General features: G+C 38.6%; 1 protein-coding gene across 1 annotated transcript in view; it reads right to left on the bottom strand.

Moving 5' to 3' along the window:
• Positions 1–2,092: 2,092 nt before the first annotated feature.
• The window catches only part of LOC129356789 (telomerase protein component 1-like), a 38,343-nt gene continuing 13,053 nt past the window's right edge, over positions 2,093–27,382 (bottom strand). Inside the window, 48 exon segments of the mRNA XM_055026339.1 lie at positions 2,093–3,118; positions 3,216–3,320; positions 3,949–4,028; positions 4,212–4,479; position 7,558; positions 8,669–8,767; positions 8,880–9,023; positions 9,291–9,372; positions 9,375–9,414; positions 9,604–9,734; positions 9,815–9,941; positions 10,493–10,578; positions 10,676–10,805; positions 11,112–11,216; positions 12,011–12,118; positions 12,209–12,348; positions 12,351–12,359; positions 13,598–13,849; positions 14,502–14,589; positions 14,591–14,638; positions 15,332–15,388; positions 15,712–15,927; positions 16,206–16,361; positions 16,638–16,737; positions 16,829–16,953; positions 17,532–17,652; positions 17,819–17,968; positions 17,970–18,027; positions 18,127–18,153; positions 19,009–19,123; positions 19,240–19,328; positions 19,420–19,553; positions 20,393–20,552; positions 21,012–21,147; positions 21,227–21,319; positions 21,397–21,516; positions 21,518–21,577; positions 22,101–22,138; positions 22,141–22,244; positions 22,323–22,510; positions 23,284–23,472; positions 23,591–23,708; positions 24,091–24,204; positions 24,279–24,400; positions 25,197–25,230; positions 25,232–25,493; positions 25,564–25,608; positions 25,611–25,693. Coding sequence (XP_054882314.1) covers positions 2,999–3,118; positions 3,216–3,320; positions 3,949–4,028; positions 4,212–4,479; position 7,558; positions 8,669–8,767; positions 8,880–9,023; positions 9,291–9,372; positions 9,375–9,414; positions 9,604–9,734; positions 9,815–9,941; positions 10,493–10,578; positions 10,676–10,805; positions 11,112–11,216; positions 12,011–12,118; positions 12,209–12,348; positions 12,351–12,359; positions 13,598–13,849; positions 14,502–14,589; positions 14,591–14,638; positions 15,332–15,388; positions 15,712–15,927; positions 16,206–16,361; positions 16,638–16,737; positions 16,829–16,953; positions 17,532–17,652; positions 17,819–17,968; positions 17,970–18,027; positions 18,127–18,153; positions 19,009–19,123; positions 19,240–19,328; positions 19,420–19,553; positions 20,393–20,552; positions 21,012–21,147; positions 21,227–21,319; positions 21,397–21,516; positions 21,518–21,577; positions 22,101–22,138; positions 22,141–22,244; positions 22,323–22,510; positions 23,284–23,472; positions 23,591–23,708; positions 24,091–24,204; positions 24,279–24,400; positions 25,197–25,230; positions 25,232–25,493; positions 25,564–25,608; positions 25,611–25,693 — 5,377 coding nt within the window. The 3' untranslated portion in view covers positions 2,093–2,998.

A 27,382-nucleotide genomic window follows, 5' to 3' on the forward strand; every position in this document is an offset into this window, starting at 1 on the left:
GTTTCCAGCTCAGTTTTTCCTTAATTTGTGAAAATACACAAATACTTCATTAAAAAACATAAATATTTATCAACATTTTTTTTACTTGCTCATCAATAAGCATGTGTGTTTTAATGAAAAGAATAAAGTAGTGTTATTTAGATATTGGGTCTGTAAATGAGTTACGGCGAATTCAAAACAACAAATAAATAAATGCAATTCATGAAACGTTATTTCTAAGACTAACTTGAGAGAGCAGCAGTAAGAAAACAAATGAAATAACAAAAACAAACAAAAAAGTGCTTGTGGGGGGGTTGTCCACCCAGGGTACCAGTTATAAAAGAGCCGCCCCTGTTCGCTGCAACGCTTTGAAACAAAGCAAATGTACCAGATTCTTTTCTCGATCAGGTTAAATAAAAGAGAAACGTTTCCTTATGGATCTGGAAAAGTTAACCAACAACACAAACAGTTACTCACAGCGACAGATCCTCCACCTTCGCACTCCTAGTCCAGATCCAGTTGATCATATCGATCCTGTCAGACAGTGATCAGAGTAAATCATAATTTTGAAAACTAATCAGCCGGTATGAACAACTAAAAACATGCGATCATTAACATACCGTTAACCCTCCCAATCAATTGCAAGTCCCCCCGTTCAGGTGAATAAATTAACTCTAATATTCGTCGCGTCCAAAATGTGAATTTAAAAATAATAAAAATGAATCTGTGTCTTCAAAAATGAGTTGGACGTCCTTCATACTGGAGGATCCTGTTGAGTTTCTCTCACCTGTGAGTTGTGGTCCGGGACAGAGGGGCGTGTCAGACTTACCTGGAGAAGGTGGTGATGCGTTTGATGACGACTCGGAAAACTAAGCGTCGTTTTATGTATTTTTACAGATAAATGTGTAGAACAAATGAATGAATAAAGGAACGGGGATACAAATGACCACATCTTGAAATGCTGAACTGTGAAAATTAAATTTCAAAACAGAAACCAAGGACAACATAAAAATGTAAAATATCCAACACTGGAAAATATTCTTTGATTATGAGACACATTAAGTAAAACAAAGCATTCCCTTAGCAAAAAGTATTTTTATTCAAGTGTGCTAGCTTATTTTACCCTGAAGATGAGGCAATGTACTTAAAGTTTACTGTTTATGTACCAAGTAACATAGTGAAGTTTACTTGGCTCACAAAGATAATTCAGCATATAATAATATGCTGCAAGCAATTTGCTAAACATGCTTAAAAGTATGCTTATAACAATTAAGTAAAATATCAAAAATAGTATATTTCAGCTATAATAAGTGATAACCGTGTACTTAAAGTGTGCTTAAACTAAATTGGGACTTGTGAGATACAAAAGATGTTAATATGTGAACCAGGAGAATATACCTAGAACACCAGCAGTGTACTTGCATAATTAAAACTTTTACTGTTGAATATATAAAATTAATAAATGTCTTTATAAAGAAATCATTTTCTTTTCTTTTACACAGTGCATCAAGACAGGCTGTCAAAAATAAAAACACTTTCAATGATCCTACATCTTCAATATTCTAAGATGTATTTTAGGATATTTTGCATTTCTTATAAATTAAAACAACAAATGTGTGTTGATTTCACAATGAATCACCGTCTCCAAAGTAATTCGCTCACCTTTTCAGCTGAACAGGATTAAAACATTTACAGGATCTGTTTATAGCTCACTATAAAAAGATCAAAAGATATTACCGTACACAACTTCAACTATTTTATAAAATATTATCCATTAGGGCTGAACAAAAATTAGCCTTACCTTAAAAATACAACTACTGTAAATATTTTATAAATAAGAACTGCACGGGTAACTCAGGTGAAAAAATAATGTACTCGAGTATATTTTAATTATTTCTAATATGTTGTCAAAAATGGTGTATTTTTCAGGATTATATTCAAAATGTGAAATATATTTTTAAAAACATGCTTCCAATATTTAGTTTTAAAATACATTTTTGACACAAAAAAATCTAAAATATACTTTGCATTAAATATATTACTAAACTTTGAATTATCTCCTTAAATTTCAATATATAGAATTTGTTAAAAATAAGAAAATATGAGATTTAATGCAAGAACAAGGGATTTTCCCATTTATTGAAGATAAATAAAATAAATGCAATCAGGCACAATATAAAGCCACAGATTCAACACCTTAACAGAAAAACACAACAAGTTGTGTTTGCTCATTCAAAATAAGTATTCAAGTATTGCACAAAAACAAATCTTTGGTAAAAGAGACTGATTAATTATTAATTAATTAACTGATTATTATTAATTTTAGCAGCAATAATCTCCCCTTTTTTTTAAAGCAAATTCAATCTCTTGTTTTATTTCTTTTCTAAAATGAAACAATAAATGATAAAGGTGTTTTTATACTTCACTTATTCCTTCTGTGAGTCACACGACAGAGTATTAGGGCCAAGCTACGAGTTCAACTCTTGTTTAGCTACAAAAATAGTCATTATCAAGCAGAATAAAGACAATTTTACCAGAAAAAAAAATTAAGGTCACAACAAAATGTTATTTTAATGAAAAGAAGCATCAAACATGAGCAGCAGCTCAGTTCATTTTTTCTTCAAACTAAACTCAGTCGTTTGCACGATGTGCTCAAATCTTTCTGCTGAGAATAATTTGATGATGTATTAAAGTATTTTCTTATTTGTAAAACTGAAAACAAAGAAGAACTTTACAAGATGCTCAACATTCTTTATTTAATTCATTTTTCATGTAGGAGTTGCCATAATAATTACGACTTATTCTGGTAACATTAACGCTTCCATTAGGACTTTTTTTCTCATCATTAAATGTAGAAAACGTAGCGTGGCCCTTATATTTTGTCGTAGAGGACATGGTGACATCACTCTGAGCCATGGTGGAAAAAACCCCAAACAGATTGTCTAGAAATTAAATCTTCTAACATAAAAATTTCCAATAATCAGTAAACTTGATTAATCACCCAGGCCTATTAGCAGATTTAATCTCTCCAGGAGAGGAAGTAAATCCTTCCCCGTCCGTCAGCACAGACCAGCTCACTGGGTTTTCCTGGGTTCAGCTCCAAAAACAGAACCGGGCCTCCACACACAAACATTCCCACCTGAAACGCAATCAGAGCACAGATTATTCACTGAAAACAGGATTAAATCCAGCAAAACGTATGGATCAGTGTGTTTTTCAGGAAGGAGCAGGTTTGCCTGTTTTTTGGTGTTTCTGTCCCAAAGCTTCAGCGTTCGGTCGTAGGAGGCTGAGATGATGACGCCGTCGGTGAGTTTCAGGTGAGTGATCCTGTCCAGATGGGCCTGAGGAAGAATCACCACCATCATCGTCATCATCATTAGGAGGAAGAAGGTCATCAATCATTAATCACAATCAAGATCACTTAAGAAAACTTGCAGAGACGCATAAAATGACTTTAATCATTCGACTCCCTCCTTGCAAATTGAGTTTATCTTTAAAAGAGACAAACTTGCGTACAGCGTATTAGCGTATTGTAAATAAAAAAAAAGTATTTTGGCCAAAAAAGTCATAAATTTACATATTAATTTCAGAAATTTTCTGGAAAAATGTCTGAGTTAGAAAAGTCAACAATTTTCACCTTTTGGAGATTTTCTGAGAGTCGAAAAGCAAATACTTAGAATTTTTCAAACCCTGAAATTCTCAAGTTTTTCTAGAAAATCTCTGAGATTAAAATAAATTTTTTTTTTGTTTCTGAGTTATCAAATTTTGACATTTTCTTGTTCATTTCCTTAGTTCTGCCATATTTTGCCTAAAACATCTCAGTGCTGCCCTCTTGTGTTGAAAGGTGGCTGCTGCAGGTGAATTCTCCTAATGTTTACAATATAAAGCTGTAAAATGTGGAGCAGCCATGATATCAGCCCTGTGGTGACTGTAGTTTTGGATCCGATGTGATTTTGGAGAGGATCTCACAGGTTTTCTGTCGCTCCAGGAGGAAACATCCGGATGCTGATTGAACCACATGTTTCCTTCATCATCTCCACACACACAAACTCTGAAACACAGAAACATTGCATTAAAACTGCTGAAATAGTTTAAATAAAATACAGGAAACAGTTATAACTCATCTGACTGCAGAACCATGTCAGCCATGTTTTGGATTTGATGCATTATTCTGACTGAATTAAATTTGTTAGTTATAAAAACAAGCATTTAATAGTCGGTGTTTTTGGTACCTTTATCCACAGTCATGGCGGTTATCAGGCTTCCCTTTTTCAGCTCTTCCTCTTCGTCTTTCTTCTCCTTTTCCTCCTCCTCCTGTTGCTCCTTTTCCTTTTCCTCCTCCTCCTCTTTGTCTTCCTCCTCTTCCTTCTTTTTGTCCTCTTTCTCTTCCTCCTCTTCATCCTCCTCCTCTTCCTTCTCCTCCTCCTGCTTCTCGTTGCTGAATTTTATCCTCATAGAGCTAAAACATGAGTTTACAGTAGTTTCTGGGCCCAAACCGAACTGAAATCAAATAAAATAAAAAATTTAATAAAAGCAATTACATCCATAATTCAAGTCAAATATATATATACATATATATATACTTCTTTTCCCTTCTCACCCACCACGGGTGGTTTCTTATCCTCTGAGCTCGGGTCCTCTACCAGAGGCCTGGGAGCTTGAGGGTTCTGCGCAGTATCTTGGCTGTGCCAAGGACTGCACATTTCTGGACTGAGATGTCTGATGTTGTTCCTGGGATCTGTTGTAGCCACTGCTCCAGTTGGGGGTTACTGCCCCGAGGGCCCCGATGACCACAGGCACCACTGTGGTCTTCACCTTCCAGGCCCTCTCCAGTTCTTCCCTGAGGCCCTGGTATTTCTCCAGTTTCTCGTGCTCCTTTTCCTGATGTTGCAATCACTTGGTATTGCTACATCTACCACAACGGCTTTCCTGATGTTTATCCACTACGACAATGTCTGGTTGGTTCGCCATTACCATTTTGTCTGTCTGGATCTGGAAGTCCCACAGGATCTTAGCTCTGGCGTTCTCCACCACCTTTGGGGGTGTTTCCCACTTTGATCTCGGGGTTTCCAGTCCATATTCTGCACAGATGTTTCTGTACACTATGCCTGCCACTTGGTTATGTCGCTCCATGTACGCTTTCCCTGCCAGTATCTTGCACCCTGCTGTGATGTGCTGGACTGTCTCAGGGGCCTCCTTGCACAACCTACACCTTGGGTCTTGTCTGGTGTGGTAGATCTGGGCCTCTATTGCTCTGGTGTTTAGGGCCTGTTCCTGGGCGGCCAGGATGAGGGCCTCTGTGCTGTCCTTGAGTCCAGCTTTTTCCAGCCATTGGTAGGATTTACTGATATCAGCCACTTGGGTTATTTGCTGGTGGTACATCCCATGTAGGGGCTTGTCCTCCCATGATGGTATCTGGCACCTCAACCTCCGTTCCCTGTTGTCTGAGACATTCACTGAGCACATTGTCTGTTGAGGCTTTGTCCCTGATGTATTTATGGATCTTAGTTGTTTCGTCCTGGACAGTGGTTCTCACACTCACTAGTCCTCTGCCTCCGTCCTTGCGGCTCGTGTACAGTCTCAGGGTGCTGGATTTGGGATGGAACCCTCCATGCATGGTTAGTAGCTTTCTAGTCTTAATATCTGTGGCTTCATCTCCTCCTTTGGCCAGCTGATTATTCCAGCAGGGTATCTGATTACTGGCAGGGCATAGCTGTTTATCGCACGGGTTTTGTTCTTGCCATTGAGCTGGCTTCTCAGGACTTGCCTTATTCGTTGGAGGTATTTAGCTGTGGCTCCTTTCCTTGTGGCCTCATCGAGGTTGCCATTTGCTTGTGGTATACCTAGGTACTTGTAACTGTCCTCTATGTCTGCTATTGTTCCTTGTGGGAGTGAGACTCTTCTGTGTGGATCACCTTCCCCCTCTTTGTGATCAGCCGACCACATTTCTCTAGTCCGAATGACATTCCAATGTCAGTGCTGTAGATCCTGGTGGTGTGGATCAGTGAGTCGATGTCTCGCTCACTCTTGGCATACAGCTTGATGTCATCCATGTAGAGGAGGTGACTGATGTTGGCCCCATTTTTGAGTCGGTATCCATAGCCAGTCTTGTTGATAATTTGGCTGAGGGGGTTCAGGCCTATGCAGAACAGTAGCGGGGACAGAGCATCTCCTTGGTATATGCCACATTTGATGGACACTTGTGCAAGTGGTTTGCAGTTGGCTTCAAGGGTGGTTTTCCACAGCCTCATCGAGTTTGCAATGAAGGCTCTCAGAATCCTGTTGATGTTATACATCTCTAGGCATTCAATGATCCAAGTATGCGGCATTGAGTCATAGGCTTTCTTGTAATCGATCCAAGCCATGCACAGGTTGGTGTGTCGGGTTTTGCAGTCTCGGGCAACTGTGCGGTCTACGAGGAGTTGGTGTTTGGCTCCTCTGGTATTTACACCGATACCCTTCTGTGCCGTGCTCATGTGTTTATCCATGTGTTTGCTTATCTTGGCCGCTATGATGCCTGACATGAGCTTCCAGGTTGTGGAGAGGCAGGTTATTGGTCGGTAGTTGGGTGGGACTGGACCCTTTGATGGATCCTTCTGGATTAGGATTGTCCGCCCTTCAGTTAACCATTCAGGGTGAGTCCCACTTTGGGCTGCCAGTCGCTCATGGAGAGCAGTGAGTTTCTTTAGCCAGTAGGCATGGATCATGTCAGGCCCTGGTGCTGTCCAGTTTTTCATACCTGAGACTCTTTCTTGAACATCTGTCACAGTGATGGTTACCGGGGCTTGCTCAGGGAGGTTGCTGTGGTCCTCTCGTAGAGAGATCAGCCACTGTGCATTGCTGTTGTGGGACGCCTCCCTTTCCCATATGCCTTTCCAGTATTGTTCAGTCTCCAGCCTTGGTGGGTCTGCTCTGTTGTTATTACCCTGCCATTGAGAGTACACCTTAGCTGGTTGAGTGGAGAAGAGCCGGTTAATCCTTCTGGATTCATTCTCCCTTGTGTATCTCTTTAGGCGGCTGGCCAAGGCTTGGAGCCTCTGTTTGGCAGTCTCGAGTGCTTCAGGTATGGGCATCTGGCTGTACTTTCTGGGTACTGGTCTTTTCATTGTACCCTTGTGGAGCTCTGACAGTTGGCTCACTTCCCTCCTTGTTACCTTGATTTTAGCCTCTAACCGTCTTTTCCATGGTGGGTATTGAGTCTCATGGTTGCTCTTATAGCCAAGTATCTCAAGGATCACTGATGCTGAGTTGTAGATCAGCTCATTGGTTTCTGTTATGGTGTTGGTAGGGATCGTTCTCAATGCTGCATTCACATTCTCAATGAGACTTTCTGATGGTACTTCACTCAGCCGTTGTAATTGTTTGTCATTTGGGTCATGATTCTCTCTCTCAGGTCAGCAGCTGTCTCGTTCAGCTCTGTTTCGCTCATTGGGGCCGTGTATCCCCTCACTGGGTGGGGACTTGTAGTTAAGTCCCCACAGTCCTGACATCCGGGTTCCTCCCTTTTGCCGTAGCATTTGTGTTGTATCTCGTCAATCTCAAGTTGTGATAGCAGTTGCCGTTTGCGGATGTTGGAACACTGAGCTACTAGTTGTTTAGCGCTTAGTGTTGACTGGGGATGTCGAAGTAACCATTCCTTCCCCAGTCTTTGCATGTAACCTCTCTCACTAGGGTTACTTGAGTAGTAGCATTCCAACAGATCCACATTTTCATCTCTCGCCCATTTCCGTCTTGTTCCAGTAGCCCATTTGTCATCAAGGTGCTCTGGTTCCCCAACACCTGACGCAGACCTTGTTTGGCCGGGCGACGTCTGAGCCGGCATGTTATGCAACTTAGTATCTCTCATGGTATGAGGTAGGCAGTAGCTTGAAGGGTCTTGCCTAAGGACACAGACTGGATTCGAACCCTGCCCTCTCGGGTGATATACTGATGACTTATGTATTGAGCGATTTAGTCAGCTATATATATATATATATATATAGATATATATATATATATATATATATATATATAATATATATATATATATATATATCTATATATATATATAGATATATATATATATATATATATATATATATATTGGTTTTGTTTTGTGCAGAGAAACATTTTTTTCAAAGAAATCACTGAAAATCTATTAACTTTTCAATTAAGTTCTAATAAACTGAAATAAATCTGCAGATTGCGACCCAAACATCTTTAAACCAGGCCTGTCATGATAACAAATGTTGCTGGACAATAAATTGTTGTAGAAATTATTGCGATAATATTGTTATTTTGACAATTTTCAACTAATATAACAGTAATGGCATAATAATGCAACAACCTTAATTCTAAAGAACAGTTGACACCGGAACCGGAAGACATTTTAAATATCCAAAATAAACAAAGAAAATAACAGAAACAATAAAGAAAAATTAATTACCAAGTTTCTGCAAACAAAATTATCTTTAAAAAATAACTAGTTGAGATCAAAACACCACACAGAAGACTTATTTTTCAGTTTTTGGTAGAAAGAGAAAAAAACAATAAATCATTCAGTTTGCTTTAATTTATCATGCGATGAATTGATTTATTGCTTATTGTGATAGGATTAGTTTAAACTTATTCTGTTGGCGATTTGTCCTTTTAGCTGATGCTGCTACTCAATGTAGTTTTTATTATTGCAGAGTATTTTAAAGAAACTCACAAAAAAGCCCCATGAATTTCTCTGTCGCTTCTACCAGTCAGCCACACGCTTTTCTCATCGTTATGAACAATGCTCAGAATATCGATGCTTTGAGTCCAGCTGAAAACAACAGACATACAAAACAAAGATGCACATAAGACAAGATAATTATCTGCATCATTAACATTTAATTTTTCATTTTGGATCAGCGATTGTGAAAACAAAAAGTTACAGTGAGTTTTGTTGGCTCCACATGTCGCGCTTGTCTTTGGCCAAGTCGCAGAGCATCCCCTGGTAGGTGACGCCCATCAGGCGAGAGCAGTAAAACAGGCGAACCATCGGGTTTTTCACTTTGTAGCTCCTCGCCTTCACCAGGCTGTAAGCAGCAGAAGAAACACAAACTTTTTAGAGATGAGGATTAACATTAACATTTGGTCAGAATAGTTTGCTGACAAAATGATTAAATGATTCGATTCAACAACAAATTCTGCAGCACATCCACATGTGTAGGTTGTCAAAGTCAAGCTAGCATAACTGAGCTACATCCTTATCTTACAAAATGATCAAATAAATCATTAAGCATTTTAATTTTGAACGATGGGATCACATAGAAAACCTGTTCACTTCATCTCTGGCTTTTTACCCGACTTTGTTGCGTTGTTGGTTCCACACCAGCTTCCACACATCGACAACCATGACGTTCATGTAGGAGACGGCAAACTGGTATCAGGCATCCAACAGGCGGCTGCAATCGGGCCGTCCGACGCCTGGAACCAAACAGATGCAATCACAGAAAGAAGAAATGAAAAAACGTTGCACAGATTTATAAATATACAAATTCAAGTGAATTAAAGTTCATGGACTCTACAAACATCCTGGTGTATATTGCTGTCTCTCGTGGCTCTGATTCAATTTCTACCAGCAAGAACCAACATAAACACCTGGGCTGGATTTACCTGCTTGTGGTCAACCACTGAGTTCTGCTTCCACAGCTCCAGCAGACCGGACTCGTAGCCAACAAGCATAAAGTCGCCAGTCTGAGAGAAGCACAGCGCTGAGATGGGGCCCTTCACGTATGCAGAAGTGTCTGTGCACAAGTGACGGAAAATGTTTGGTAAATATCACAGTGATGTTTAAATCCAGCAGCTGCACGGTGAAGAGATGTACCAGTTCTCCAGGCCCAGCATCTCAGGGAACCGTCTTCAGACACAGTGAGGAATTCTGGGACTTCTCCTTTCTGGGCGACGCCGTGAACGGCACCGCTGTGACCCAGGAAGGTGCTGAAGTGTTCAACCTGGAAAAAGCAACAGCGTTAAACCCGAGAAAATGTTTGAATCAGTTTAAAGCTGGAGAGTAGATGTTAGGAACGAACAAATCGATTCAAAAGTATCAATAATATTGATACCAACGCGATAAGATCAATACTTTAGTTTCAGTTTCCGTCTAAACATTTCATTTTATTTTGTATCGTAGCTTCTCAACGCTACCTCAGACATCGAGCTGGACAATATTGCTAAAAACTATCACAGTATCATTGTTTCTGATTAAATACTGATTAGTTTTTTGTTATAAATATCTGAAATGTTGCCCTGGGGACTTTATGGAGCTGCTGTGCGAGTAACTGACATTCATTTTAATTGTATTTTTTTATTTGATGTTTTTAAGACTCTATAGTTATGGGTTTAAATAGCGTTTCACTGGCGATATTTTCCTGTAACATCTACTGTATTTACATGAATTTGGGTCAATATAAAAATACTCAGCATCGCACACGTCTAAGTGTTGCACATGAAAAAATGTTTGACATTAAAAGTTGAATTTAATGAAGTGGGTGCTGTGAAATACCTCCAGAGGTTTCCAGAGCTGCACTGTGCCGTCGTCTGAAGCTGTGAAAACAGTCAGCTCTTCTGCTTTCGTTTCCTTCTCCTTGTCTGGAGACAAAAATTTCAGAAAAAGTAAAAAATATTGACACCAAATTTGACTGAATATGATTAAGAACAAATGAGGAGTCTAGCAGAGTTTCAGCACCAGTGTTTGGGAGCAGAGAGCAGTGGTTTATACGCTGCTTGTGGGCGGAAATGTGGCAGATTTCAGTGTTTTTCTCCCAATCCCAGACATGCAGCGACCCCTCAGAGGAGCCGGCGATCACATGCCGACCCTGCACACAGAAACAGCTACTCTTATAAAGACAAACTGTTAACAGAGTCAATTTTATTTTTGTCGTTTACTAGTTCTAGTAAGTGTCCTTTTGGAAATAAATTGTATTTATTTTTGGCAGAATGTGCTTGGATTATGTCATTACCGTGAGGTCAGTATAAAATGGTCTTCAAACACTAGTATTGTTTTTCGCAATGAATTTTTGAGAATTAATCGCTCAGCAAAATTTGTTGTTGGCCTGAGATAATGCATGTAAATGCTTCATCAACATGCCAAATTATAAACTCTGAGTTCACAATTTGCTCACCAGGCAGCAGACGGAGGTCAGAGGATTCCTCCAGGAAATTTCTTTGAGATGCAAACCGGCTTCCAGATCCCAAAAACGAAGCCTCCCGTCATTTGATGAGCTTATCTAGAAGAAAACACAAGAAAACTAAGAGGAAATACTAATGTCGGGAGATTTTTTTAATGTCCAGTTCAAAATATTAGTGAGATACAATCAGTATAATCAGAGTTGGGCAGCAATAGTTAAATTACTTCTGTAACTTTTGAAAAAATAAATAAAGTACTGTACTTTTAGGGAGTAATTTTACAATGCGGAGTAATTTTTTGTATGAATTGTCTCTACTCTTGAGTAAAATTTCTGAATTTTCTACCCACTGAATAAAAAACAAATATGTTTTAACCAAACAAAATAAGTAACTGTTACTTTTTTTGTCTTTTCCAGAGAAAGTACTTCTAGTTCACTGCTTTTGTGTTTTTCTGTCTTCTAAACGTTTGTCGTCTAAATAATCATTATGAGTTTTTCTTTAAGGCGTTTCCTGTTTTTAAGCTCTTTACTATGGTGCGTTAGTAAGAAGGAGCAAATTTCTGCCCAAAAAAATTGCAGAAAAGTTTGAATAGAAAAAGATTTGTTTGAAAAAAATTCTCAGAAATTTTCTAGAAAAAACACAAATTTATGTTTTAAAAGTCAAAAATTATCAACTTTTCACAAAAAGAAGTTTTTTGAAAACGTTTTTTTTTCAAGACAATTTTCAAATATTCAAACTCAGTTGTTGAATTGAATACTCTTTTTTTTACTGCTCTTTATTTTCCTTCTGTCTGCGATGGCCGTAATAAGCCGTCGTACAACAGATACAGAATTTTGTCAGTTTTCCAAATAAAGTCAGAAGGGGAGTAAATAATTTGGAGTGGAAATGAACTGACAGCGCAGTCAGGAGTCCAGGCGCAGCCGGTGATCCAATCTCTGTGAGCGTTGAGGAACGATTTCAGCAGAGTTGCTTGGTTTGGGTTGGCGCTCCAAACCATCAAAGCCTGAAAACAAACAAATACGGCTTTCAAGCTGAACATCCATGATAATGTGTGAATTAAAGGTCGGCTGACTAAATGAGCGGAAGTGGTCACCTGATCCTTTCCACCTGACAGCAGCCGCGACCCGTCAGGACTGAACGCCAAGCAGGTGATTCCTCCCTGGTGGCCGCGCAGCAAAGCCTTCGCCTTCGGTTCGGAGGCGGCGGTCAGGTCCTTCAGAGGCATCAGAGCATGCTGAAATCATCTGTTTCAGGTGGAAATTATAAATATAGGTGCACCGATCACCGATCTTTGAAAAGCCTGACCTGTCGATTCCGATTTTGGTCGATACCAGTTGCTATTTAGCTGAAATGTTGCTAAATATAGTAGGAAAGTCGCTGAGTTGGTAGCAGTGGGGCAACAAACATGCAGACATGTCTTGATGTTGGCCAAACTCTCAAAATTAAAGAAATCGGCCATCGGTGCACCCCTAATTATAACACATTACCATTACAGGAAAAACAACATTTTGTCTGAATTTTCTATTTAGATGTAAGAGAAAAACCGTGTAGTTAAAGTAAGCCACTATGTTTCTGAAGCAAGACATAATAATTTATTTAGTTGAAACAAAGCACATTAATTGGCATTTCTGCAAATGTGGAAAAATTTCCCAAAATTAAATTTTTTATTTGTTGTTTGATGCTCAATTTGTCCAGTTAAAAACAATTTTAAAATCACTTAACTTCACAAATTTTGTCAAAAAGTATGTAAAATTAAATCAATACAAAACAGCCCAACAGAGTTTATTAATTTCTCAAAAATGTTATAAAAAAATAATTAGATGTAGAAGTAAATGTTTTCACAAATAAAAAACAATTTCGAGAATCTACATTTTGCCTGAAATAATTTAGTAAGGTTTGATTAATTTATGTGTCCTGATGTTGTTGGTTCTCCTGCCTATAAATAAAAAATATTCTCTTGTTTTCACAAATTGAATAAAAATTTAAAAGACTGTGAACTACGTTTTGAATAAACTGGTGGAAAAGTCAAAGTATTTTAGATTTTGAGCTACAAATAATCAAATGGCACAGATTTTGTACAATATGAATAAAATACAGTAAATACACTGCAAAAACATTTTTTGACTTACAACAAGCTCATGTATTTTTAAAAGTTACTTGTAAGTCAGTTTTGTCTTATTTAAAGAGTACTAAAATATCTGCACTGGAAATTAAACTAAAAATACTTTTGTGTTTTTGCAGTGCCGTGAAACAACCCTTTAATTTAGCACCTAATCAAAAGGACTTTTAAATCAAATTTATTCACTGAGGCCATAACTTTTTCCTTTGCTTTTGTTTAGATTTTTTATGTCGCCCCCGAAGCCATGAAGCCCTGGGCAACCGTCATAATCGACTATATCAGACTCACAGAAACCAAACACATTTTTTCACTGATTTTAAGCAGAAATGTCTCATAAATCAAATGAAACAAAAAGTGTTTTACCTGAAGCTGAAGCCAGAACCGTCGAGTTCTGCCTCATGGCCAGGATGCTGCCGGTTTGCATCCCGATTGTCCTCAGGTGTTTCAGGCCTTCAACAATTCCTTCCTCTCCTTCGATTTTCCCCCACAGCCTCAAATATTTGTCACTTCCTCCAGAAACCAGCAGCTCCGGCCCGCTCCGCTCCGGGTCCGCAGGAACCCACAGCAGGCAGTTCACGGACAGCCTGAGATCCGTGGAGGCCCAAATCTTTTCACCTGCAACGACGACAGAGTCGTCACAATGTGAATTTTATTAATTTATGAGAGTATGCTAAAATGTTCTTTTTCTAAAAACTCTACACTTTAGGTTTATTTTCAATAGTTTTATTCTACAAACTGTCATTTTACAGTGTGCTGTCCTCCTTAAAAATTGGACACTTAGTTTATTTTTTAAATAATTTTCAGACATGTAATTCTACAAACCAAAATTTACTTACATATATATATAATTTGTTAATATAACAAGATAGTTTTTTTTAAAATAAAAACTGTTTTCTTTTTGTTTTCCCTGTTTATTTTACCTAATTTTCAGAAATTTAATTCTACAAAGTTTCAAATGAACAAGTTACTTTACAGTTTTCCATCAAGATATTTTTAAAAATTGGATACTTGACATTTTACTATTTTTAAGCAATTTAATTCTAAAAAGGACATTTCACTTACATTTAAACGGTTAAATAATTTTACATTATGCTCGAGGTTTTTTTGACGATTAACATTTATTTTAAATAATTTTCAGAGCTATCAGCCGTATAAACATTGAATCTGATTTAGTCCGATTTTTGTTGAAACAAGTCATGTTTTGAAATTAAAAATCAAATTTTCTCTCCTCTTCATGAACCATTTCTCGTCTTAAATTGAAACTCACCTGAGTCGGTCCTGAAGAGTTTGATGCCGTCGCTGTGGTAACCCACAGCAGCGTAGCCGCCGCTCACCGCCACGCTGAGCGCGGCCGCCATCCAATGTTACACACTTAGGCTTTTTGTGAGGAGGTTCCAACTCGCACTAAATATAAAAACAAGAACAATTTGAAAAGAAGGAAGATAAATTTCTGTTTTGAAATGCTGAAACATAACAAAACGATTTTATCCTTAATCCAAGCACTAAATAAATCAACTAGTGCAGGAGTCTGCAAACACAATACTGCTTTAAAACTTTAACTATATTACAAAATTTATGTTTGAGTCATTTTTCATGTTTTTTCAAAGAACATTTGCATTGAACTTCCACAGAATGTCACTAAAAGCGGAAATTATAATGTTTAGATTTATTTATCTTGTCATCAGTTTGGACACTAAATGCATTTTTTTTAAATGGCTATATCAACATCCTGTAGAATAAACTGTATTTACTATATTTTTGGAAAGGTTTTAAAGTTTTCATTTGCTCGTTTCTTCAAAAATAACACATTTTCTCAAGTAAATATTTATTAAAAACGATTGACTTTTTCCTTCCAAAATTTCATGTAACTTAAATATTTATTTTCAGTAACGTAAATAACGCTTGCTTTATTTTGCTGGGCTGAGGAAGAAACTGGCTTCTTTTAATTGATAAAGTTGCAGACTTCTAATCTAGTGTTATTTTTTAATCTTCAATTTGGGATGTTTATAAACAGAGCTAACACATTGTACAGTAATTATAACTTCAAAGTAATTTACTACCCAGAAAGACATTATTTATGTAAAAATAGGAGCTTACTTCATCACTTTTTAAAGCAGCGACTGAGCGGCCTAGTCCTCCTGACCAGAGGTGGAGCTGTTTCACAAACAAAGTGAGACGCTCGTTAATGTTTCAATGTACTAATGAGTATTAATAAAAATAAAATCATGAGAATAAACATGTACGAGAATAAGTTCATAATATCGTATGAGAGTTGTCATAATACTATGAGAAAAAAGTAAAAATAATACAAAAGTCATAATATGAGAATACACTTTATTTTGAAAATAAAGTCTAAATATTATGGCTTTATTCTCATAATTTTATTTTCTTAGCGTGGCCACAATACTCTGTCACATCACTGTAGTTTTAAGAGTTTGCATTCATCGTCCTGCAACAAACGGGACCGAGTGTCTCACGCTGTGATCGGAGCCGGCGCTCAGCAGCATGGCGCCGTCCTCCAGGAAGGCCAGCGTCTCCGTGGCGCCGCGGTGAGCCTGGAAGACGCCCACGCAGGTGGAGGTGGACACCGACCAGAGCCTCACCTGTCCAGACACGCAGCCAGAGCAGAGCATGGAGGAGGAGGACGGGGAGAAGCAGAGGCTGCGCACCGACCGCTGGTGACCGCACAGAGACTGAGGAAAAAACAAAATATATCATCGCTACGTTTTCGTCCGACTTCTGGTTTATCCTAAAATTATAAATATCTAAAACAGATTCACATATTTTTGTGTTTGAACAGTTCTTCATTCACTTTTCCTTCAATAAAATTCAAACTTGGAGATAAAAACAACACAATCCAACATTATATTTGATAATTTAGTATTATAAACTAAAATAAAACCAAATTTTATGTTTTGAAATGTTTCTCTCACACGCAGAAAACACCTGACTCTCTGAAAACAAAACTTACAGTTTCTATTTTATTCTGCAGCCAATTCCACACTATGACATTTCCATTCCAGCATCCCGCAGCCAGCAGGTGACCCTCAGGGTCAAAGGTCACACAGTTGAAGGGGCTGGTGCTAGGCAGGGAGGCCACTTCATTAGCTTTAGTAGAAGACCAAACCTAAGAAACAGAAAGTTTGATTCAGAAAAAAGAATGTTAGAGACCTGTCTGGAGTCAAATGTGTGAGTAAAAACGTTTTCTGTCGACACATTTTGGGGTTTTTTCTTAGAAAAACAAAATAAAAATACTTTCCAAACTCAGAAAAGCTCATTTTTAATAGATTTAGTTTGAACCTAATGCTCTCAGGATGTTATTTTGAGTTAATTGTTGCTGCATAAAACCAACAAATAAGCTCAACGGCATTTTTGGTTTAAATTAAATGAAGTGAAGACCAACTTTCAGCGTGAGGTCAAGGGACACAGTAGCGAGGTGTTTCCTGTCCGGAGTGATGTCACTCGCCGTTATCGTATTAGTGTGGCCGTCAATCAAAGCCGTCCTGCAGCAACAAGAAATCACTCACAATTTAAGTCACTTAAAGAAATAAAAACTATAAATAAAGATTTAAAAGGTCTCAGCTCTCCTCCCACCTGCATCCGTTCTGTACGTCCCAGACCTCCAGTCTCCCGTCAAAAGAAGTGGAAACGAGCCGCGCGTCGTTCAGGAAGACACAGCTGGACACGCCGTCGCAGCTGCTCACCAGCGACTTCACTTCCTGTTCACAGAGGAAATCCTTACAGTTAATCCTCACAAGGAAGAGTTGGGATGATATTACGATTTTATTCTCATGATTTTTCTCGTAATATTATCAATCAATCAAGTTTATTTGTAAAGCAGATTTCAGCATTGAGACGCTTTACACAATAAAAACCCCAAATTACAAAGTTATAAAGGAAACATTATACAGTCAGTAACTGAACAAACATTACATTTTTATGAGTAGCATTACCAAAATTATAAAATCAAATGTTTCATTTATTACGGACCAAAAGAAACTCTTAACAGGTAGGTTTTTTCTTGATTTAAAGAAATAAGACTTTAGTCTTGTACGAATTTATTCTCTGAAATATTAAGACTTTTTTTCTAAATATTTTGACTTTATCTCATAATATTTTAACCATTCTCACAATTTTATTTATTTTTTATCATGGCCCTAATATTCCGCCGTATGACGGAGAGCCGTGAAATACAAGCATGTAAAAAAAGAAACTTGCTCTACAGAAATACTGGAAACGACTGTATTTTGTGGCAGGATTAATGGCAGAGATAAAAATCTGAATATAATCTCAGTACCTGTCCAGTTTGTGTGCTGACAAAGTGCAGCGTTCCCTGTCCGGTACCAACCACAGCCAGCTGTTTGTCTGGACTCAGAACCACACAGGTTGGTTCGGAGGAGAAGGTCGACACCAGCGCACTGAGGTCAAACACAAAAAACAGAATCTTTACAAAAACCTCAACAATAATATGTTCTTTAAATAATCTAATAACAAGCACTGCTGCTTGCAGACTTTGGTTTTTAATTATAAGCTAGTTGCACTGAGGCAAACACGTCTATCTGCAACCATAAAAATAAAGTTTACCTCATTTCTGGAGCGTTGCCTTCGCTGCTGTTCAGGCACTCGATCACCCGGACTCCTCGTTTCCCCGCCAGGCCTGCAGCCCAGATGTGAGCTGATGTTTCCGGAGGCTCATTAAGCGCCTGCTGGACAAAAAGCGTCGGCCACGAAGAGAGTTGAGGAGTGGCGCTTCAGGAAATCACGACAGTCGTCCAGATGTTTATCCAGGTCAGCTGATGGAAGAAAGGCGACATGAGCGATTAAATGTTTTACAACGAAACGTCAAATCCCATGGTCAAATTATTTATAGCAGTTTTTCTTAAAAGACTCACAGTGAGGTGTATTTTTGCGTTCTTCATCTAAAAAAGAGAGAAACATTTAAGAGAAAAGACCAATTATCAATCAATGACCAAAGAAAAACAAACCTGATTCTTAAGTCTCATTTATAAATTGTAAAGGAGACGTATTACGTTTCTTTGAACAGGTTAGTTTACACATTTACATTCAAGTGTGAAAATGGCTGCCAACAGATGCCACCTGGTAGTTCTGCAGATTCTTGAAGAAAGTTTCAACGCTTGTTACATTTTCAGCTGCTGCGGTTCACTTTCACACTGCACTGAGTCAAACGAACCAAACCAACTGAAAAAACTTCCTTGCCTGCGGTGGTGGTGCACCAAGAACCACTGAAGGACACAATCTGAAAACCTCAGAAAAGCACAACTTCCTTTATCACAAAAGGTGAATAATTGAAGTAGAGTCAGAAGGACTTTTCTTTTGTCTTTGGTAAAAAAAAAAACCATGAGCAATTTCTCCTAGAAACAGACTCTCACATTCGTTTAGGTTGTTTTACCCAGAATTCTCTGCGCTATAGTCCACTTCCTGTTTGTGGAGCGGTCTCCGGTCCGCTTGCCATTCAACTGCACCAGAATTCACTTCAACCGAACAGAGACTGAGGTTTGTAAGCAAACCAGAGTTTGCTTTTTTGGTCTAATCACACATTCACACCTCCCGAAACAAACCAGACTTTCTAGTAAAACAAACAAGAGTTGGATTAAACTCGACTAAACTTGGCTGATGTGAATGAACACATGAAGCGTTTGGGTTGTTTTTAGAGTCAGCTGAAACTCCAATTTAAGTACAAAAACTGAAAAAGTGGATTTTGCATAATATTTCCCCTTTAATGATAATTTGTCATTATCTTCATTCATGCTCACCATGCAAGTCGTACGTCTCCAGCAGGTGGCGCAGGAGGCCGTGGCTCACATTGGCATGCAGAAAATAATAATTGGAGAGAAGCGAATCAAGAGCCCTCTGCTGTCCAATCTGAATCTGAGTCCAAACGAAGGCAACAAGGAGTTAAAAGTGCTTTTTTTAAAAACAGGAGTTATGAAATATGCATATAAATAAATATATTGTTTTGCTGTAGTGTTTAAAAGTGAACAAACCAAGCTTGATGGCAGATCCATGAGTGCATTGGCTTCAGAGTGAAGGAAAGTGTCGTTTCCCTCAGGGTCAGCCGTCGCCCACAGATAACCTGTTCAATTAGAAACATTAGAGTATATTAAAGAATAAAATTAAAGAAAATAGTTGGCATGCTATTTAAGAAATGATTGTGTTTGCTTTACCGGCCAGAACCAGGTGAGCTCTGTATCTTTCAGTTTCTGTTGGGAGGAAAAATCCCTCAAAGCCTCTTTTCACCTCCGGGTTGCTTAGAGCCAAAACATCGTTGGTGTATTGGCAATGAGACGGAGTGGTCAGGCTGCAGGCAAAGGTCCAAACAGAGAGAAACACACAACCTTACAGCGTCCAAAATGTCAATACATCTTACTAAATTTAAATCTGTAAATATTTAACAAAGGACTTATCACAAAAACTCTTAAAATAATCATTTTGATAAAAGGCCAAGATGTGAAAAGGCCACTCTTTAAGTATTTTAAGTCTTTCTTATTTAAAAAAGGAGGTAAAAACAGTCAAATTGCATTTATGACCAGGCCAAATGGAGGTCAAGGATTTCTAACTAAAAGATCCAAGAACATCTAATCGGGTAAAAAAAGAAAAAAAATACATAAAGAAATTAAGAACCATTTTTTGTAAAAATATTTTTTTTTAAGTTTTTATTTTAATTAATTAATTAAAACAATTACACTAAAAACAAATTACACATTCAATCCAGTGAAACAAAATTTGCTGAGAGCCACAAAAACTGATTAACTCTTTGTTCTCATCATACCCACTGTACAAAATTTGTTAAGATTTTATAAATTAAATTAATAATCTTTAGATTTATCACATTTGACTTTTTAACACAATGAAATATAAATTACAAAAAACTTCATGTAGTTTGACACTTATGGAATGTTATATAATGTGTAATTCTTTATGGCCAATGAAAACTGCTAAACATTTTTATTTACCTTTATATTTTAAATACTGTGCGATTCTTTGGTCAAAGTCACTAACAGCCACATTTGGCTCCAGAGCAGCAAGTTGCAGCTCGATGGGTAGGACTTTTCTAACACAGTAAATTTCATTCTACTTTAACTAAAGTTTATATTTTAAGGCTTCTTTACTCGTTGATAACAGTAGATGGCGCTGTACCTTTGTAAATTCTGCACAATGCTGGTGAAAACTGCCATGGGAACCCGGCCTTCAGGTTCCCTGGACAGCTGCAGCACTTCCTCCCATGAGACCTGGGCGCCCAGTGAAGTCAGGCTGTTACACGTGTTCAGCACAGAGTACAGGTCTCTCTCCTTCAAACCTGCAAATACAGGTAAACACAAACAGACCAGAATTAATCCTTTCTTCAAATCAAGATCTACACTTCTGAGAAGTTTGGAAATGGTCAGATGTCGTTGTAATGACATAATTTATGAATAGAACATTATGTTCATGGGACAAAAACAAGAAATATTTCAGGTTTTTTTCTAATTATGAGGTAGATGCCTCATAACTTCAGCTGCTGAATTCTTTACATACAATACATTTGTGAAACTGAAAGATTGAGAGCCAGCTCAATGAAGTCAAAGGTCATGGTTCTGAATTGGAAAATGATCGACTGTGACCTCTAGCAGTGACCTTTAAGGCTGCAACTCTTTAAAGATTAAGCGAGCTACAAAAAAAAGCATGCAAATGAAAATTATTGCTCTCGTTTTAATTTATTGCGTGATCAATTGATATATTGATTTTTATGATAGGCGTATATATTGCAGAACTTTACCGTTTTTGCTGACAGTAAGAGCTGCGAGGCTCAGACGGAGTCCAGGTATGTCTCTGTACAGGTTGCAGAGTCTCTCCAGGCTGGACTGGACCAGGAGGTTCAGAGACTGAGGCAAACCCAGCAGAGTTTCCTTCAGCTGAAACACAAGAACACAGCATGCTCTGACTCCCTTCAACTCCTCAGGTTAAGAAATAAACCTAAATACGAGTCTATACCTTTTCAAAGGAGGCAAAGTTCTTCAGGTCTTCACAGGCCAGGTGCAGGTAGAGCGGATTCGCAGCTCCTTTCTTTGTTATCAATGTCTGGAGCTGAATTTATACCACAGTTTGTCAATAAAAATGAGTTCCAGTAACGTTCAGAAAGACAGAGAATGTAAAATCAGAACCTGGTTGTTAAATGCAGAGTCACTGAGCTTCTTCCCAAAAACATCCAGCTCCCTCTGAACAATCTCCCTCTTGTCCGGCATGCTGAGCTGCCCCAGAGGAAACAGCTCGGCTCCTTTTTTTCTTGGCTAAAGTTTGCAGCAGAGGTGAACTGGACGCGACGCTCAGCACCAAGCAGACACCCTGATGACAAACAACAAAATATCTATATATAATGTCCAACTAAATAGTTTTAGTCTCAGTTTTAATTTTCTTGTAGGGCTGGACAATATGGTGGAAAACCGTATTACAATATAAGTGTTTCATATGAACGGTATGGATAATTATCGATTCATTTTGTTTTAAAAATCTGAAACAACCAAACTGGTGGATAATTTTTCCTGTTTTGTCCACAGTTTTCTCTCCACACCGTTCTTTTCATTTTTAAGCAGTTGAGAAAAACTGTGTCAAAACCTTAAACTGCTGCTGCGCCGGTTACTGAACAAGTTGTTGCTAGGTAACCAAAGAGCGAGTGAGTCAGTTGTTTCCACCAACTTTGCTAAGCTAGCAACGAGTTAAAGTCTTTCCTCTGCCTGAATCTCCCAGAACGCTGTGCGGCTCTGGACCGGAGTTCAGTGAATGTTCTGTCAGATGTGTTGATATAGATCATGTATCTATAGCGATAAATATTGTGATTGATTTATTGTCCTATTCTCTTGTAACCAACTTGAGGAAGCAGCTGTGGGATCCATTCAGAGCTAAACTGCCGTTGTCATCCTGGACCAGATCCACTCCATCAACCAGAACCACCAGAGGTTTCTTCTTCATCTTCCTTTCACTCAGAGTGGAGTGAAACTCCAACAGCAAGTCCCTAATGAATCCAAAAATACAAGGTTAAAACAGCTGCAAAGAACAGCTGGTGCATAAACTCTATATAGGAGTTCCCTACTTGTACAGGTGAGGAAGAGGTGACTCCTCCTCTGTGTGTTTATCGTTTCTGAGCCACTGAGCAAGGCATCGAAGGAGGTTTTCCACGGAGCGCGCCGACTGGCTGGCGGCTGTGGAGTAAGAGATGACGTCGCAGCAGAGGTTCGTTTTGGATTTCAGGCCAGTTTTGAGGGAATTTGCTAGAGCAGCCTGACAGGAGGGAACAAATGCAGGAATACTTGGCTTAACAGTGACAAAGACAAACAACTACGATACATTTCCCCTTGAAATAAATCATTACTGAAAAATGACTGGCTTCAAGTTTACACTTATGCTGAATGTCTAAGAAGTTGATCAATCATAGAATAAAATAGAAACAAAATAATACTGAGAGGTTGTTTTTTTTTACAATAAGTTGATGCTTTTTGTGTGTGGAAAATAAGCCGTTTTTCAAAAACCTCCTGATTGTTGGGTCATACTGAACGGTCACTGCACCGTTACCTAGCAACCCAAGCTGAGCCCCTGCATGTTTGTTCAGCTGGTTTTATTGTTGACCTACAACTTGCTGCATTCTTGTTGGTTGCACAGGAGGCTCCACTTCTGCTTTTCAAAGAAGTATGGTTATACAACTGCGCATCAGCTTGCAGCCATTTTCATTTCAAAATAAGCAGAACTGAGTAGACTAATTTTCATCCTCTAAGAATCATTTTGTGCAGAAAAAGTAACGAACATGTTCTGTACAGCTCATAAACTGTGGAAGCATAATAGGTCACCTTCAAGGTTTTCTTTATTTTGGGCCTTGAACTAGTTGACTTTATTTAATCAGACAGGAAATTGCCAAGAAGAGAAAATGCAACTCAAATAGCCTTTGAAAGCATTAAATGGATCCACAAATATTGATATTTTATTGTCAGCACCATGTCTTCATAAGCTGTTTGTAATTCTGCCCCAGGCCTCTTAACATAATCTGGATGTAAATTTACCATGAAGACAGTTTTCCCCTCTCCAGATCCTCCTTCTATCATCACCATTCCTCCCTTGTTTCGGACCCGCTCCACCGTCTCCACAGCACTTGACAGCAGCTTTGTCCTGCCGAAGAACTGCCTCTGCAGCGCCCCCTGGTGGACCTCCTGCTCAGAAACCTCCAAAGCCATCTCTGCCTCCACATCCTCCTGCAAAAAATAAGATTTACACTAGCCACATTTACAGTCATGCACTAACATCGTTAGACGAATGCCTTGCTCAAATGTACATTGAAAGAAACTAGAAAGTGGATTATCAATTATTTACCTCAACAAACAGCTTCTTAACAGCCAACCAGAGGTCTTCCAGCACAGCTTTCCCAAAGTCCTCCAGCTTTCTCACGTATGGCTTCCCCTCCACAACGCCGGCCCACATACATGAGTAACTATGAGACACAGAGAGAGTGTAAAAAGGTGCTAGGAAAGTTCTTTCTTACCCATTTTCACAACAAACACTCATTATCTTGATGGTTGATTTTTGTCTCTTAAGTTTTAAATTATTAACCGTTTTAAACAAACATACTTCAAATTTGTGTTATTTGAATGTACAATACTTTTAGGTAAAAAAACAATTTATGCATAAAATGGGTCACAAGGAATTCATCTAGCATCAAATGATTCACTCTTTAAAATTGTCTGTAGCTCATATAAAAATAACAGTTTAAAACAAATGTTTTGGTTCGATTTGTTTTTCTCGCATGCTTCTCATTAAATATGTTTTATGTCATTCACTTAATTTACGTCAGCTCTGTATGTGATTGGACTCACTTTTCAGTGATTTTAACTCCGCCATCCAGGAGTCTTTTCTTCAGAGAAGAAAGTTTCTCCTCAGCGTCTTTTGATTCGGCGGCAAAATCGGATCTCCAAGCCACCGGAACTGATCTGGACGCAAAACGGGAATGAAGAGCGGTTAAAAGTGAAACAAAAAGGCTGAACGACTGATGTTTTCAGCTTACTTGACGATGCTTGGATCTCTGAAGTAGCAGAACATTCGTTGCTGAACGGTGTCTGGGTAAAGAGCCTGGAACTGACGGATCTCCATCTCTGTGATGGAGAGACCAGCTGGAGCAGAAGCCAGCTGCATTTTAAAAATACCGTTATTTATCTGCTTTAGACAAAATTCAAACTATAGACACGTTGCAGCGTGACGTCATGTATGCAAGAGCTGCTAGCAGACGATGACTACACCGGATGTAGAAAAAAAGGGAAGCAGTGTTTTTCTACTACTTGCCAACACTGTGACAACTAAATAACAAGATCAGGAAAAAGTTTTAATTAAGAAATAGCAAGGTAGCATTATGCTAGCTTGACTTTGACAACCTTAACATGTAGATGTGCTGCAGAATTTGTGTTTCAGTTCATTTAAAATGAAAAGATGACCTACATCCCAACTCTGACAGCTCAATAGTAGAGCAGATGTTACAATTAGCTAATCATCCACCGCTTTGTTGAGACAAATCACTTAATTGCAAAATAAACATCAAGCCTGAAAATATAAAACTGAATGTTGTGCGAGAAATGTTTCCGTGTTTGGTGTTGAATGAAGTGGCGCTGTTGTCAGTCAGTTGCTACAGCAACAGGCCTGTGCGTTAGGATAGCCGACACAAAGAGTGAGAAAAAAGAAGAATACAACTCATTCTGAGTCCTTTAGATGTTTTTCTGCATTGTTTTCCCTTCCCTGTGGGGCACTGAACTAAATTACTAACGCCAACATGTCTAGGTTTCATTTCATTAAACTGAATTGTTCTACTGCAGCAGCACGGCGATAGATAGCAAGTAAAAAGAAATGGCCTTTTTGTCCTCCGGATGTAATCCAGGATGTAATCGATAACATGCAACGTGTCTATAAAAAGTGTTGGTATGACAGGCCGTACCCAGCTGTACTGCGGCAGGTCTGGAAGAATAGGTCGGGGGAACCTGGCCGTACCTCTCCCCCAGGATCGCCACCAGCATCTGGCTGCGACACACCTCCGACAGACACAGCGCCGCGGCCCGCTCCGACTCCTCCGTCACGCCCCAGCGAAGCTCCACTTCCTGCAGGTGGAGGCAGTGGGCGGCGGCGCGGCGACGGAGTTCGGGGAAGACGCAACGCACCAGGACGTCCCGTTCGTTCGTGCATGTCTCTGAAGGTGGAGAGATGAACACCCGAACTCCTCTCCATCTAGGAGCAGCAGGAACAGTAAATATCGAGTCAACACCAATTTTAACCGCTAATCAGTCAAGAAACTTTACCTGAGCTTCGGGCGGCTGGCACTGAAACAATGTTTGAAGTCTGTGGTTCTTGACTCCAGTTGGTGGTGGGATGTTGTACAGTTTGTCCAAATGCTCGACGTGATCCAGCAGCCTGGAAGATCCTCGCTCTGCCACAAATCTGGTAATTTAAATAATGTTTACTTTAGTGAGCAACCTTCAACTGTTTAATGGTGTTAACCCAAAATAACTATTCATAAATTTAGTTGCACTGAAGCGCATCTAATATTTGCACTTCAATGAGGGCATTTACATGTTCTGCAATGCCCTCAGATATTGTATTTATGTTTACATCTTGTTCTCTACATAGAGTGTTTTAAATTGTTGCTGTATGTTTCTGGTTTGAAATAATAACAAAAATCTCAAGACATATTTGTCAAACTTAATTCAAATTAAAGTTTACAAATAAAGCCAGGCAAGTACATTAGTGCTTAAGAATGCATCTGGCAAAATAATTTAAAGCAAAGCTAAGTGCTAATGAAACCCAGGTTAAATAGCCTTCACTCGAATTAACTAATTACTATTTCATAATAAATAATTATAAAATGCGTAAATAGGAAATGTATTCAGAATAAATAGGGCAAAATAGTTTCAAATAAAATAATAATAAAAGAATAAAATAAAAGTTACAGACAGTGTAATTTATATTCATGTATTTTGTTTGACTTGAAACTGTGTGAAGCTTATTTATTTTGTCAGCAGTTAGAACGGTCAAGTGTAAGAAAAAAGTCTCTTATTCTGAAGGGTCACATGGTTGTGTAGTCAAGGTGACTAGCTCCATCCCTGCGCTAGGGGAAGAGAGCGGGACAGACCGAGAGAGAGAGAGACAGACCGAGAAAGAGAGAGACAGACCGAGAGAGAGAGAGAGAGAGACAGACCGAGAAAGAGAGAGACAGACCGAGAGAGAGAGCGAGGGAGCGAAGAGTGCTGAGCTGAGGGAGAGAGATAAAAGCGAACCGCCGATTAGCAAGGCTACGAACAGCTGGAAACTATTTCCTCATTTTTGAGGAGGAGTTTTTTTTTTTTTAAGAGTGTTGTGTTGGACTTGGTGAGTGAAAGACTGTATTTTATTTCTGTGATAAATATTATCTGTAAAGTTAATTTATTTGACCGAAACGGAAAAACGGAGCAACGCATTTCCGTTAGTATACGTTGAAAGCCGTTGATGTGGCAAGTGAGCCGAGTTGGCTAATATGTTGCTTTTCACGACACAGAGAAAAGTTAAAAGGACTTTTGTATGCTTGTGGTTATTGAACCAGGCCTTTTTAAAAGTTCTACTGAAGCCGGACCGGGAATTTCCGAGCCAAATTGAACTACGATGGCGAGCCGTTGACCCGGGAACCCAGTAACTACTGTATAACGGGAGTTGCGCACTACGCTGGACACTTCGAGTCATCTTAACCGGTATGACCTGCCCATGTTTTCCTGCTAAGGAAAAGCGGATCCAGAGAACCGGAATTAACCCTTCAAAATCACCATAACGAAAGACTGATTGGAGCACAAGTTATTCAATGTTTTACTGGATTATTATTATTGTGTTTATTTTTTCTTTTGAATTGTATTCACCTACATTATTGGTGTGGATTGTACATTTTTTTTGTTGGGTAAAAATAGAAACCAGAGTTAGTTAAAATAGGAGATTAAAATATATTTATATATCATAATCTCTTAAAATAAACTAAACACCTAAAATAGAATTTAAAAAAATAAAATTAATTAGGTTAACCTTCTTAGCTCAAACTAAATTAGAGTTTAGGTTAAATAAAGAGCATCCCTTAAAACCTAACATTAAGTTTAAAAGTTCAAACAG

Source organism: Poeciliopsis prolifica, unplaced genomic scaffold (assembly GCF_027474105.1).
Source record: "Poeciliopsis prolifica strain line A6 unplaced genomic scaffold, Auburn_PproV2 SCAFFOLD194, whole genome shotgun sequence".
Classification (NCBI taxonomy): Eukaryota; Metazoa; Chordata; class Actinopteri; order Cyprinodontiformes; family Poeciliidae; genus Poeciliopsis; species Poeciliopsis prolifica.